Source organism: Sesamum indicum, linkage group LG9 (assembly GCF_000512975.1).
Source record: "Sesamum indicum cultivar Zhongzhi No. 13 linkage group LG9, S_indicum_v1.0, whole genome shotgun sequence".
Classification (NCBI taxonomy): Eukaryota; Viridiplantae; Streptophyta; class Magnoliopsida; order Lamiales; family Pedaliaceae; genus Sesamum; species Sesamum indicum.
In genome coordinates this window covers 5,830,687-5,845,818 of record NC_026153.1, presented here as the reverse complement: position 1 = coordinate 5,845,818, position 15,132 = coordinate 5,830,687, and the positions used below count along the sequence as shown (strand labels likewise).

Below are 15,132 nucleotides of genomic sequence, written 5' to 3'. Positions count from 1 at the left end.
TTAATAATCTGAGGGTGGACCCTCAAGAGCCCATCTCATATTAGTCTCCAAATTCTACAGTATTTTTTCCTGCAAAAATGAATATGATGACATAACGTTATTTTTGCAGGCATAAATTATTTTGCAGTTATTTCAGTCTCTAAATTTAGATTCTAAGACTTCTTACATTTTTTTTAATAAAGAGGTAATTTTATTAATTCAAAATTATATAATTTTTTTATTCTCCATATATATATATAATATTATTCTAATTCTATAAAACAATTAAAAAAATCATATTGAAGTTAAATTCTAATTCAAATTCAAGAGCAGATATTGAGAAAACTGTGTTAGATCCAAACAAATCGAAATTGTAAACAATTCATAACCGCACGAAAATAGAGGTTAATTGTTGAAATCGTGAGTTCGAGTCCTACAAATACATGTAGGGATTTAATTTACTTTTAATAGTAGTATATACATATATATGTTGTTTCTTTGTTAGCTTTGACATTTTTAGTTAATTTAGAATATTGTTATACTACATATTGAATGTTGTAATAGCGTATTAGTTACTGTGGATGTATTTCTAAAAAGAAACTAGACTATATATCTTCACTTATTTTCCAATTGTATGACAAGACAAGTACCTAAATCATGTTCATGTACTCCGGCTGTTCTCAGTCCTACTCATCTTTACATAATCATGTCTCAAATCCAATGTTAATGACTACAACTGAATCTTTCCTTTTCATTTTTAGATAAATAATAGTTACATTATTATATTAAAATATCGGTCACTTGCAAATTATGTCAGATAATGTGATAACATGCTCAAAAATTTGAGATATACACCATTACATTTTTCCTAAACTCAAATTTGAATAAAATACCTTATAATTGTATAATTTTGAAAAGGAAATCTTAATTGATATATTAAAACCTTTTCTAAGAATCTTCGTCTTTTTTGACAAAAATCACTAGTTGCAAGAGCTTTTCGGGGTGATGGGGTCCCCATCCCTTCTATATTAAGAACCTGTAAATAAAAATAAATTTACAATTGGAAGTGCAAACTCGCTAATTTTTAAGAAAGCAAATAAATAAGCAATACCACTCCTGCACAAGTATATACTATGAAGGCCTAAAGAAAGAGTACTAATTCCTTACAAAAAATAGGGCCAACTAGTTTTGAATACTTAAGTATAAGTGAAACTAGGAAATACTAAAAAAAAAAATATTTAATTATGATTAATTATCATAGTTAAAAATAAATAGTTGATGTAAATAATTGTTCATTTTGGGCACACAATGATTGATGATCGTAGTTTTTGCAAGTGTGACAAAAACATTTATTGAAGAAATAGTTTTCTTGGTATATAAGCTAAATTTTATATCATAATTATTTATTTATTATGACTTCAGTCCGTAATTAATAAAATTGTAGCTAATAGTAATTTTCTCTCAATTCAATGCTACTTGGATCAAGATTTCATCCATCAAGCATTTTGGTCCTTCCTAGATTTACAGAATCTAGACCAGACAATTGGGCTTCGGACACTTTGGGTTACATGTAGGTAGAACCAGGCTATCATCGTATGGCCCAAAATTGCCCATAATATTGTAGTCTTTAATATTTATTTATTTTTTGGTGTAAAATAAAGTGCATTAATGTAAAGAAAAAATGTATAGTAAGCAGTTTGTTCCTTACTGGCGGTCAATTTTTCAAAGTCTTTACGGATATTCAAAATTAACGTGTGTTAATCCTTAACATATCAACCTAATACGTTTAAAATATTTGACAGACTATTGCTGACATACTTATTAGGAGTTTAATATGCCAGTAACTACCCCTATGATTTTAAATAAGTATCGCTAACATGTTCAATATATTTTAGAGGTAAAATGGTAAATAAACTTTTTGATTTGACGGTGTTAATGGTCAATTGTAATGACTTTTAAGGGGGGAAGCCATGATCTTTAAAGTTTATGGGGTAAATGTTGTAATAGGCAAAGTATAGGGGACAGAGTGTATTTTACCCAAAATAAAATAACATTTTTTTTTTGTTTTTTTCTTGTTAAATTTCTTATCAATACAATTTATGAAACATGTGAATCCTAAAGTAATTAAATTGATGACAAAATATTTATTTATTAGCAAAACTACCCTTCAACATTTTTATTTATTAATATTTGAATTTCTGTAATCAATTAACTATATGAATAATTTTTTATTTATGCATACTTAATTTTTGTTTTTTCAATTTTGGATTTCTTATTAATAATTCTGTTTGTTAATTTAATTAGATAACAAGTATAGTAAAATTTCAAATTATGTATACTTATTGAGTGTGTTTCCACAATTAATATAAATTTAATTTTTTGATATTATTATGATTAAATAAAAATCGATGCAAAATATTTAACTCGATTGATAGTATAATTAATTTTTCTTTTAGGATAAAATATACTTTGGCCCTCTGAATTATTCTTTATGTAACATTCATCCCCCTAAATTAACAAATATAATACTACTCCCGTGGTTGGATAAAAATGCCCTCGTGCTTGAACAATTATATTATTCTCAATATATTTTAATATTTGCCACGTTAAATCATCACCAAATTATTTGCTAATTTATTTTTTTAATAAGTGAATAATTTAAATTAAAAATATAGTATAAATTAATTTATATATATAGTAGATACATAATAAATATAATATAACCGCAATTCATATATGTTTTTTTTAAAAAAAATTAACAAATATATATATATGCTTAATCAAAAGTTAAACATTTTTTTCAAAAATTAAATAAATAATTTTGTCATATTTTTTAAAAGAAAAAATTTTCAGAAAACCGGTATGTAATTTCTCACTTTGATCTAAAAGAATAAATAGTTCATAACTTAATTTTATTATCAAATTAATAAAAATTCTTTCATGAAAATTATTTATGTATTTATTGTACTAATTCATTACTTAACTTTAAATTTATAAAATATAATAAAATTCAAACTATTTAACTCACTAATTATAACTTTATTATAATTAAAAGATATTTTTTCCAGTTAAGAAAATTAAACTTAAAATGCAAAGTTGTTACAAAAAGAAATTCTTTGAATTAAATATACATATATAGAGCAATATTGTCCAAAACATTAATTATAGGGGTAAGTGATATATTTATTAGTTTAAACAGGTAAATATTACGTCAACAATAGTTTAGGAGAATAAGATGTATTTTATCCTCTCTTTTTACATACACTTCGCTTAGTATAAACTTCTGACGTAGGACAACTAACTAAAAAACTAACTTATAAGGTTTCTAGAAAAGAATGTATTCATTCAATTATAAAAAGTTATTGAATAATGAGTTTATTCCACGTATTTATTGACTTAGCATGAAAAGTCTTAATCTAATAAAAATTAGAATTCAGCTAAAAAATAATTTAAATATGTAAGAAGTTCTAATTACTATAACTTACTATCTAATATTAAAACTACTATGATATTTATAAATATATATTATTTATAAGAATTAATTATATTAAATCCCTCTAAAAATGTGAAATTATATTTTTCTCTAAAAAAATTATTCCCTTATAAGGGGATAACTTAGACTCACTTTTTTCTTTATATATATTATATTTATTCCTTCACAAATATAAAATTATACTGGAATGTTATATAAGGAATAAAATTAAAAATATATATAATATATTTTTTACTATAGTGTTCTTTATTGAAATTCTAATGGAAGAGAGTTGGACGTAAACGACGAAATTAGGGAAGTGTAAGTATAATTTAAATGTTTTATAAAAAATATAATGTTACATGTTTAGAGGGATATAAGTGTAATTAATACTATTCATTATTACTTTTTCTGTCATGTTAATTCTTCTCGCTGCTTTCCAGCCAAGTCCTCGGCCAGTCAAAATCAAGATAAAAATATTTGCGTTGAACTGTATGCAAGGATCTTCTCTTTCCGCTCTAACAACTCTGTTCTTTATCTGATCTTTTTACTTTTATCTTTCCTCCCAATTTGAGATTCTTTTCGTCAAAACATTGCGATCATCGCGTTTACCTAGCAGAAACATTACGCAACAGCCGAAGAAGAAAGTGAAACGTTGATTCTGCTTCCAAGAAATTATTGATCGACAAAAACCCAGAAAACAATGGAAAAAGTTAAGAATATATTGAAGCCGAAACCCAATCCGCAACAGTTACTAAGAGATTGGCAGCGTCGCCTCCGTCAAGAGTGTCGCAATATCGAACGCCAAATCCGAGGTCTTCGTTTATACTTTTTTTGATAATCCTATCTTTCTTTTCCTTTTTCCTGTTTGAGTCTGATTATTCTCTTCTTTACTTTGATGTATTCTGACGAAAATTTTGTTCATAATTGTTGGTGGCGTTGATAGATATACAGAGAGAAGAGAAGAGTGTACAGAAAGCGATCAAAGAGGCTGCCAAAAGAAATGACATGGGTTCTGCTAAGGTACTATAATTATGAATTAATCTTACAATATCTATCTTCTTTTGCTTCTGAGTTTCTTATATTCTAGATATATAGAGAGATTATTATGGATGATGTCCGGAAAATCTATCAAAGTTCATGTTACAGTTCTTAATTGGTTTTGAATATAAGCGGATGTGAGTGATAAAGGCTTCAGATTTTGCTGTTATTACCTATTTGGCTTGATGGTTTAGCAGTACATGGGCGTATTACTTACGTAATGGTAGGCGGTTATCTGTCAGTTAAAAACAATCTAAAATATGGATCTTTGTGGAACATACACCATGAACTTTGGGGGTACTGTATTTCTTTCTTCCTTCTAACATATGAAGAATTATTTAGATTGTTCAGAAGGTTGGTCTCCAAAGTTGAGATGTTTTAAGTAGGTCAAATATAGTAGGCAACAAACTGAAAAACAGGAGTGTTGGTATTACCCTGAAGATTTATAGTTTGTGATGTTGATTAATGCTGGTTGAAGGTCCATGACATGTTCAAGGTGTTGTTAATCTCCTGTCTGCAAGAACTCAATCTGATTCCTGAAAAGTGCTTGCAACCCATTTCTTTTAGTGTGTCACTGTTCAGTTAGTGGGTGGTAACAGATGGTTGTTTCAGTTGATGTGTTGTTGAGGTGTGTGGATATCTCATTACGGTGGAAGAGTTGTGGGATTAAAATTTGGGGAAAATAGTTGTTTTAGTTAGATTCATCTTAGTCGTTAAGTCAATAAATAATCTTTATATAGATTGATATTTGCTTCCATTAGTTCACATGTCACAAATCAAAGTGCAATATTCAGTTTGTGAGAATACTATGTGGCAGTAGAATAGAGCTTTGGCAACTTATAAACTGGGAGATGGCATGTTGCTGTTTCTGAATATTTGAGATAAGCCATATTTGTTGGTTCTTGATAATTTGGTTGTTATTCACTTGTTTACAAGTCCAAAAGGTTCACATGAAAAGTTGGGAAGATAGCTGAAGAAGATGGTTAGAATCAAGATAAGATACAGAGCACTCAGTTAAAATTCCGGAAATGTATCTGAGTAAGAGCGTAGGAGATGCAAGTGAAGTGCAACAGTTCCCATGAAGAGACCTATTGATGAACTTCATCCGTTAAGCGGTTAAGGTCCTTAAGGAATGGAGAGAAGATGGCTTGGAAAGATCAAGTCGTAGCACTTCGATCTTGTGTTAGTAATTTTCAACTTTGATTTGTTTTTTAATAGTAAAAGTTGGACTTTTGAGTAACTGGGACTTTCATAATACTTCAAGAGTCTGATATTCCTAAGTTTTTCAAGTAGCTCCAGTTTGGCTCAACTTGAGTTGAGTATCACCCAATCACTATATTTGGTTCCCCTCGAATTGGTTTATTCTTTTAGACTTTCGGGATTGTAATGTTGACAGAATTGGTTGCAGTACTTTGATATTCCTTAGGATAGTTGCTCAATATACATTAGTTAATTTAAGAATTAAACTGTACTGACATATAAAGTAGGTCTAGACCAGGAATAACAAGGATTTTTGCTCAAGTGCCCGTTCCACGTACTTGCGATTTTAGCTCTAAGTATCATGCACTGTGTGATATACGTAAATTACTGTTAGACGCTTATAGCTATTTTTAGATTAAGTTGATCATGGACATTTTATTCCTAGTATTATCACGGCATCATAAATTTGGAGATTTATTAGGTAAGTAGTATTATCTGTACTAAGTTCAATTTTAGATTCTTTGCAGATCCTTTTGAGTTTGTCAAGCGAATATTCAGTTTATTTACTTTTAAGGATTACTATACTGAGTAATCCAATATTAATTAGGAAATTATGATACGGTTTTCTTGTTAATTAGGAGATTCTTTGTTTACTGAAAATATGTCCTGAATTATATTTGTTAGCCAAGTTATGTTGATGCTGCATATATTCCACTTCTGGGTGGACCCTTCTACATAAGTTTAATTTATTCAAAACTTTGGAAAAGAATATGTGTTATACGTCATACTGAGTAATCCAATATTAATTAGGAAATTATGATACGGTTTTCTTGTTAATTAGGAGATTCTTTGTTTTATTCGCTGTCTAATGACTGAAAATATGTCCTGAATTATATTTGTTAGCCAAGTTATGTTGATGCTGCATATATTCCACTTCTGGGTGGACCCTTCTACATAAGTTTAATTTATTCTAAACTTTGGAAAAGAATATGTGTTATACGTCTGATAGGCTGCTTCAATCATTTGTCCTGACAGGCTCTGGCTAAAGAACTTGTCAGATCTAGGAAAACAGTAAACCGCCTCTATGAAAACAAGGCACAGTTGAATTCAATATCAATGCATCTTGGAGAAAGTGTTGGTAGTATCCTGCTCATTTCACTTTTGTTTCTTGCATTTAAATGCTTTATATAAGATTTTAATTTCTGATTATGACTACTCATCTCTATTCTTCAGTGAAGTGTTTGATTAAATCTGGTGAGTTCTAAATAACTGCAAATTATAAACTTTAGTGCGTTAATTGGAGTTTCAGATATGAATAATCCAGTATATCATGGTAAAGGCCTAAATTTATTAGAGGAACCGTATAAATTCGTTTCCCAAGGGTACCATTCTGCTATTTGCAATAATGTTAAGTTAAAAGGCATTACAATAGAGTTCATACAAGTACCCAACCAATTTCAGTGTAATCAAATATGTGTTAAGATTAAATGAACAGGACAGTGGAGATCTCATGCAGAGGCATATGCTTAGCCTCAATTCTACAAGTTTTAGATATTTTCACCCTAAAAAGAGTAGTCCTTTGCCTAGAATCTCTTGGTGCTTCATGTAGTCTTTGTACTGTCTTATTTTGATATTTGAAGCATGATTTGAGAATCTGCTGTAACTTTATTACTTTTCAGTGATTTAATAGTCTGAAACTTGTGGCCTGCTGTGCTTAATCTTAATTTTAGCAGAAATCAAAGATTGTGCTTTTACTGCTACTGATTCTGAATTTTTCAGTATTACCACTTTCATTTGCTGAAATCCAGGAAGAGTTCATCAACATGAACGCATACTTTATTTGTAGTTAAACATCCTTTTGGAGTGGGTAAAATTTTTGTTTGAATTGTTAGAATATCTTGGTAAGATGCATAGACTTCCGTTATATACTTCTTCCTAAAAGATAATTCAGTTCGGAAGAGTTGTTCTAATGTATTTTATTTCATATTGTCTTGGACTATTTTGTTTCTTATGTTCCTTTTTCTTTTCTCTGTTGTTATGGACTTTCCTGGGATTCTTTTCTCAATTTGCGTTTGATTTTTGCAGCTATTGCTCGAACTGTAGGACATTTGTCCAAAAGTGCTGAAGTCATGAAGATTGTCAATAATCTTATGAAGGCCCCAGAAGTAGCCGTCACCATGCAAGAATTCAGTAAAGAAATGACTAAGGTGACTATGCTTTTTTATAGCAATATATTGAGTACTCTCTTCCTAGTCTCATTTATGAGACAGTCTTTGGCATTGGTGATTAGCTGGAAAGACATTTGATTTTCCCCTAAAGTTGTCCTCATCATGAATCTAAAGGCAAAGAGGTTTTAATTTATGCGACTGCAGGCTGGTGTAATTGAAGAAATGATGAACGACGCAGTGGACAATGCATTAGATTCAGAAGACATAGAAGAGGAGACTGAAGAAGAGATTGATAAAGTCTTAACAGCAATTGCCGGTGAGACTGCCGCCCAACTTCCTGAAGCAGTCAGGAAAGCGAAACTAAAGCAACCTGCAACCAGCGAAGACGTAGAGGTAATAATTTTACTGTGGTTTCTTATGCCATTCAAATTCATGGTCTTATATCGCATCTTTGTTTTCTCATCCTGAATTTGGAGTTTATTTTGTGGATTCATAGGAAAGTGTTGATGATGAGGAAGAGCTAGAGGAAATAAGGGCTCGTCTTGCCAGAGTTCGATCATAACTTGGTCTTATTTTTGTTGCCATTTTGGGGTTCGTAAATAATGAGAAGGTGCTGATTTAGAGTTTGTAGAACACAGAACCGAAATGTAATGAACCTAAGTTGTATCATAAGCAACGTATGATTCTTGCTTTTAATTGTATGGTCTACGTGTAATGTGATTCGAATTTTGGATGAAAATACTAAAAACAGAATTTCTTTCTTTCAACTACTAATGTAACTATCTCCTCAAAATTTAGACATTTTGTCCTTACTGAAGTTCAAGGTCTAAACATAGTATAAATTATCAGGGTACATTACAACGAATTCTTTTAGACTTTAGTATATTTATGAATATCTTTTTATTGTTTGAAAAATATAAATTATATTTGATGAAAAAATGTAATTCTCGAATGGAGGTTTGAAATTGTAACAACCTTACTCTTGTATTTTTTTTCTTAATTTTTTTAAAAAATAAATAATTGTAAAAAGAATTGGATAAGATGGATGGAAAAATTTGAAAAAAGTTTGTCCGCTTAATTCATAAAATTATAGCCCATAAATCTCGAAGGCATTTGGTACTTTGATACCTCTTCTATTTTTGGTAATTACAAAAACATACGTAAGGGCATTTTTGTTTTTGAAAAACTATTTTAAAAGTTAACCTAATCAAGAGGGATATTTTGGAATTTTATAGGCTGTCAGTGGTGATTTTTGTAATTTTTCAAAAGATAATAATAATTTATGCAAAAAAAACAATAAGTGAGGGGTATAAATGTAATTATTTCTAATTACTATATATCTCGCTTGATATATAATTATAAATATTGATAAGATCTCCAATACCAATTATGCCATCAAAAGGATACGAACACCGTCACAACTTTTGTATAAGGGCCACACCAACAAATTCTATATTACAGCTCCGAAATATGCACATTCATTACTTAACTTTGAGTTTTTAAAATATAATAACAGTCAGACTATTCAATTTACTAATTTTCTATTACTTCATTCTAATTAAAAAAAATACTTTTTTCAATTGAGAAAATTTTAATTTGAACTTAAGATATAAATTTTGTTAGGAAAATAAATTCTTTCAACTATATATGTATATATATATATAATATAAGGGCAAGGTTGCCCAAAAATTTAATTATAGGGGGGAAGGGTTATATTTGTTAGTTTAAGGGGTAAATGTTATATCAAGAATAGTTTAGGGGGCAAAGTGTATTTTACCCTATAATATTATATTACAAGTTGTATTAATAATATTGTCATCTTATTATTATTATTTGAAATTTTAAATTTTGTAAATATTAAATATAGAAAAATGGGTATCATCGACTCAACCCAATCCATTTGCAACCTAACTCATTTTCAACAGGTTAATTCAAACTCATTTTAAACACAACCCATATTGAACCCAACCTGTTTGGACCCAATTCAAATCTGATCCAACCCGCCCATTTACCAACCTTACTAAGGACGACGAAAATCCAATTCTAATAATAGATAAAAATAATTTTTCGACAAATTTAATTACGAAGAGCATAGCATATTATTATGAGTATGATATATTTTTCGCTAAAAAGTTTTAAAAAGAAAATTTTATTTTATAGTGTTGCACTTCGTCCTTTTTGTCATTTATAGTAAAAAGAGATAATATCTAATCAATCTGAACTAACACTCCATGATTATATATATATATGAAGAATTTGAAATAAATGAAACATCTGGAAGTGAACTTGGCGCAAACCCCAAGTTTGTTTTAGTTGTTAGTTCTAAGTTTTCAGGAAACTTGTTGCTCAGTTCGTTACTTTAAGGTTTGGTAGGTGAGTTGCTTATTCGACCAGTTTTAAGGTTTTTATGCCTTGTAAGCAATATGCATCTTCAAATATTTCCCGTCAATGCTGCTAATTTCTTGTGCTTATTTCTCAATCATAACATTTTTCATCAAACACCAGCCACGAAAGCTTCATAAGCAGACATATTTTTGGTCGTCCGATGTTGATACTAGCATCCCGCGCACACATATATATATATATATATATACATGTTATTTAATGATATAGTGTACAATGCAATTAGTATCTCATTACATAAAGTATTGTGCATTTTGACTTAGTATAAACCTTATGATTTCATCATGAAAATATGTCTTACTAGAAAGAAGAGGACTTGAGATTTATTCGTACTCCGAATGCAAATGCATGAAACGACCTTACTTATATCACTTCGCATAATAGTTTTAATTTCATGTTCACTATTGGTATCAAGAATTCTCCAAAAGATACATTTAGGTTAGGAGACAAAGTACAATATTTCAATAAAAACAATAACAAAATATTGGAACGGATATAAAAATAAATTCTATATCACATCTTACTCTATAAAAATACATCTTGTATTCGAGTTCTAGAGAGTATTATTATCTACTTTTGTTGAGAAATGATAATTTTACTTTATAATTTGCTCAAACAAAAAGTAAAAAAGAAAAAAAATATCCGCATAGAGATTGAAAATCCTTGATGGCGTCCAAAATTGATTTTTTTTTTTTTTTTTTTTTTAATAAATGCATTTCTTGATTTTGAATATGAACATTTGAACACCCAAATTCCAATTTCCGTGTGCAATTAAAGGTAGAGCTGAAAGTGCATGTCATTTAAGCAAAGCAACAAACAATGAATGTAAGCATTTTTCAAGAAACATTTCCATTCAATTCATGAAGAAATAACACGACACACTGTTAAAAGCCTCTCTCTCTTCTCTCTGCCTCTCTCCCACACACACCCCACAGACAGGCAGAGAGAGAGAGAGAGACACGCATACAATGCATATTTCTTACTCCATCTACCAAATGTTCTGTATAAATAACTCATATTGAAACCATCATCTCCACTCAGAAAATGGCTTCAGCGTTTTCCTTGACTCAATCCATTCTTTCAGTTCTCTTGTTTTTCCTCGTCTCCACAATTTCAACATCAGCAGAAACTAAAGATGGTGACAGTCTTTCGATGTCTGATTCCAGTCTGGAATTTCCAAGAACTCAAGCAGAAAGACTCATCAGAGCCCTCAACTTGTTCCCAAAGAATGAAGTGAACCATCATGCTGGGAAGGATCATGGTTTTGGAGAATCAAGAATTGTCGAAAAACAATTCAAGTTCCCGTTTTTGGGGGATTCAGGGGCGTCTGTCCAAGATTTAGGCCACCATGCTGGTTACTACAGACTGCAACATTCTAAAGATGCAAGGTAAAATGTAGTTTTAACAATGTTAAGTTTCTTGTATCTTGATCCCAGTGAAGAATTCGTGTGTGTTTACGTGTTTCTGAGGGAGCTTCCATCACATTTTGATGCCACACAAGACCAATTTATGATGGATACGTATCCTTTTTAAAAATAAAAAAGTATAATTTGAAAAGCATGCATATCATACACGCTTTTGTGTGACACAAGTATGTGACACCAAAGTGGTATAGAAGATCCTTCATCGTGTCTTTCTGCGTTTTGTGTGAAGGATTGTCCATTTCCAGGAATTCATGAGAAGATTTTACTGTTTGAATGATATTCAGGAGTGAAAAGAACTTGGAAATTTAAATTATTTGATTAGTTCTCTTTCAGAATCTGAGAGGGATACCTGTAAGGGCTGGAGCTGACATATAACATTAATGATCAGTGCTGTTCTGTTGAATTCTGCTGGTTAATGAAAACTAAACTGAACAGACTTAGTACAAGTTCATAGAAGTGCAAGATTGAACTCAAACAACATATCCAATTCATTCAGAAAATTACTCAAGTTTCACTCTTAATGATTACTCCAATTCTACAGATAATCATGTTGTGATTAGTGAAGGCAGTAATTAACAGAATTACTAATAAGTTCTCCGGTCCAATGAATAAGCGGACGAAATAGTTCTGTCAGCAGTCTTTCTCCTATCTTTCAGTGATGTGCGACGATCCTATGCATGTAACTTTTATGACGCATCAAGATCGTGATCTAGTTTTCCTGGGAACAGCAGCTCAATCCTCATAAATGTGAAGTTCACCCTGTTTTTGAAATTCTAAGTTCTATACTGTAACATATGCAAAATATGCCCATAGTTATACAATGTATAAATTTTCTTACCATGTTGGTTAGCATCGGACCAATTTTTCTGTGAACAGAAGACCTTGTCCTGACATTATGTTTGTGTTTGCAGGATGTTCTACTTTTTCTTTGAATCGAGGAATAGCAGGACAGACCCTGTAGTGATTTGGCTAACTGGAGGACCAGGTTGCAGTAGTGAATTGGCTTTGTTTTATGAAAATGGTCCCTTCCACATAACAAACAACCTGTCCTTAACATGGAATGATTTCGGATGGGATAAGGTATGCCGGAACTTTCGTCTTCTAAGCCATATTGTCATTTTCACTGAAATTTCCGTTCCTTTCGCCCACTTGCTCTTCTTTCTAACTATAGGTATGATGTTGGCGAATATATATTTATTGAGGTTTTCATGCAAAGCAGGTATCAAATCTGATATATGTGGACCAGCCAACCGGAACAGGTTTCAGCTATAGTTCCGACGATGATGACATTAGGCACAATGAGGAGGGTGTTAGCAATGATCTATACGACTTTTTGCAGGTTCGTTTCTCTACATAAATTTAGTATTTCGTGAAACGATGAAATCTACAATATAATTCTGCATGTGATTCTACGGAAATTGCTCAGTTCTGAAATGAAGAAAACTCATCCGCGTACCTTGACATGAAGGGATCTTTTGTTGTATGATGTTAGGCTTTTTTCAAGGAGCATCCGCAGTATGCAAAGAACGATTTTTACATCACTGGAGAATCATACGCTGGGCATTATATTCCTGCTTTTGCTGCTCGGGTTCATCAAGGAAACAAAAGAAAAGAAGGAATTCATATTAATCTAAAGGTATTTTACTGAATTTTTCTCAGTCGTTGCTCTCAGATATCTGTCATCCCTCTTTGTGTAATCTTTATGTCATTTCCCAGGGATTTGCCATTGGAAATGGACTTACGAACCCGGAAATACAGTACCAAGCATACACTGATTATGCTCTGGACATGAAACTGATTACCAAATCTGATTACAACAGCATGAAAACGTCAGTTTCAAGATGCCAACAGGCTATTAAGCTCTGCGGTAGTGAGAACAGCCTATTTCTGATTTTTGTGACAGTAATAACTGACTTGAGCTTCTTTGCGGTTAACCTGAGAAGCATTTTCCTTTTATTATTCTTCTTTAGGTGCTAATGGTGGATCTTCTTGTGTGGCTGCATACATGGTCTGCAACGTTGTCTTCAACAAGATAGTGAGAATTTCTGGTGGTAAAAATGTAAGAGTATACTTTTAACATTATCTGGGACCATAAATGATGAACGAGAAACACAACTGAGGTGTACTCACCTTTTGTTTGCAGTACTATGATATAAGAAAGGAGTGTGAGGGTAACCTGTGCTACGACTTCTCCAGTGTGGAGGATTTTCTGAATCTAAAATCAGTTAGAGATGCTCTTGGTGTTGGGGACATAGATTTTGTTTCGTGTAGCTCCACTGTGTATGAGGCTATGGTCGCGGATATGATGAGAAATCTTGAAGTTGGTATTCCCGCTCTTCTGGAGGATGGAATCAAATTACTTGTATATGCTGGAGAGTATGATCTCATATGCAACTGGATCGGTAAGATTCTTCCGTCAATTTCACAATCAGCTTTCTGTACTCCCCTGGTTACAGCTCAAATCTTCTATCGCAATTTTCTTCTTGATTTCCATTTCACCTATAAAAACATCTAGTATACACTAAAACAATGCTTATAGATGGTAAGCAACGCATAAATGCAACAGCAGATCTGAAATGCTCTCAGTATTTACATGAACAGGGAATTCAAGATGGGTTCATGCTATGGAATGGTCTGGACGGAAGGAATTTGTTGCTGCTCCCACCATTCCATTCTCAGTGGACGGGTTGGAGGCTGGAATGCAGAAGGGCCATGGACCACTTACATTTCTTAAGGTGCACAATGCTGGCCACATGGTTCCAATGGACCAGCCAAAAGCGTCCTTAGAAATGTTAAGGAGGTGGATGCAGGGGAAATTAACACAAGCAGATGAACCTTTTCAAGATTTGGTGATTTGATAAATGTATAAATTACAGAATCAGGAGTGTATGCTAAACATGAATTGGAATCCAAGATTTGCTTTATATTTCTGAATTGATAGAAATACAAGTTAAAGTTGAATCCAAAGTGCAATAAGATGGAATTGTATAAGAGATTGAAAATATCAGAGTTTTCATAGGTGATTATTGGTTGCCGACTACCAGTATAGATTCTATAATGTCTTTTGATTAAAACCAGGGGGTGCAAAATAAGGGGAAAGTAAAGCCATTGCTTCCTTTTAATCTCTTGCATATCAATGAATTTCGTATGTACAATTAGCATAAATGCTAATACACCTTTTAGTTTCTATTATTAAAGAAGATTATCAAGCATTAATGCAGAATCAGCAATGGTCAAATCCAGAGTCTGCAACCAGTTTTCTCCTACAAGCAATACTCAAGAATGCAGCCAGCATTCTCTCATGGCTTTCTTTCTCTACTCCCCATTTTCTCCACAGCAGAAAGTTCCAACAAACTACCCCCCCCATCAACACTAGAATTTCCCGGGACACAAGTGGAGAAGATGATCAAACAGCTCAACTTGTTTCCTGAGCTTGATGTGAACA

At 31.7% G+C, this 15,132-nt stretch overlaps 2 protein-coding genes across 2 annotated transcripts; both read left to right on the top strand.

Annotated features, from left to right (window-relative positions):
- Window positions 3,922-8,627, top strand: LOC105170749 (vacuolar protein sorting-associated protein 24 homolog 1). Its single transcript, XM_011091651.2, has 6 exons — window positions 3,922-4,266; window positions 4,398-4,474; window positions 6,728-6,830; window positions 7,778-7,899; window positions 8,065-8,253; window positions 8,357-8,627. Exons 1-6 carry the CDS (start codon window positions 4,155-4,157, stop codon window positions 8,420-8,422), a joined length of 669 nt encoding a protein of 222 aa, XP_011089953.1. The 5' UTR covers window positions 3,922-4,154; the 3' UTR covers window positions 8,423-8,627.
- Window positions 11,132-14,730, top strand: LOC105170748 (serine carboxypeptidase-like). The gene is made up of 8 exons (XM_011091650.2): window positions 11,132-11,651; window positions 12,599-12,767; window positions 12,907-13,026; window positions 13,180-13,323; window positions 13,404-13,554; window positions 13,658-13,746; window positions 13,831-14,089; window positions 14,289-14,730. Exons 1-8 carry the CDS (start codon window positions 11,308-11,310, stop codon window positions 14,543-14,545), a joined length of 1,533 nt encoding a protein of 510 aa, XP_011089952.1. The 5' UTR covers window positions 11,132-11,307; the 3' UTR covers window positions 14,546-14,730.

What these genes read in the sequence shown, in the direction of transcription:
- LOC105170748 (XM_011091650.2), top strand. Translation starts at nt 11,308, where the DNA reads ATGGCTTCAGCGTTTTCCTTGACTCAATCCATTCTTTCAGTTCTCTTG. An exon ending in GAATTTCTGGTGGTAAAAAT is followed by an intron (nt 13,747 to 13,830) that starts GTAAGAGTATAC and finishes TTTTGTTTGCAG; the next exon opens with TACTATGATATAAGAAAGGA. An exon ending in TCTCATATGCAACTGGATCG is followed by an intron (nt 14,090 to 14,288) that starts GTAAGATTCTTC and finishes TTACATGAACAG; the next exon opens with GGAATTCAAGATGGGTTCAT.
- LOC105170749 (XM_011091651.2), top strand. Translation starts at nt 4,155, where the DNA reads ATGGAAAAAGTTAAGAATATATTGAAGCCGAAACCCAATCCGCAACAG. An exon ending in ATGACATGGGTTCTGCTAAG is followed by an intron (nt 4,475 to 6,727) that starts GTACTATAATTA and finishes TTGTCCTGACAG; the next exon opens with GCTCTGGCTAAAGAACTTGT. An exon ending in GCATCTTGGAGAAAGTGTTG is followed by an intron (nt 6,831 to 7,777) that starts GTAGTATCCTGC and finishes TGATTTTTGCAG; the next exon opens with CTATTGCTCGAACTGTAGGA.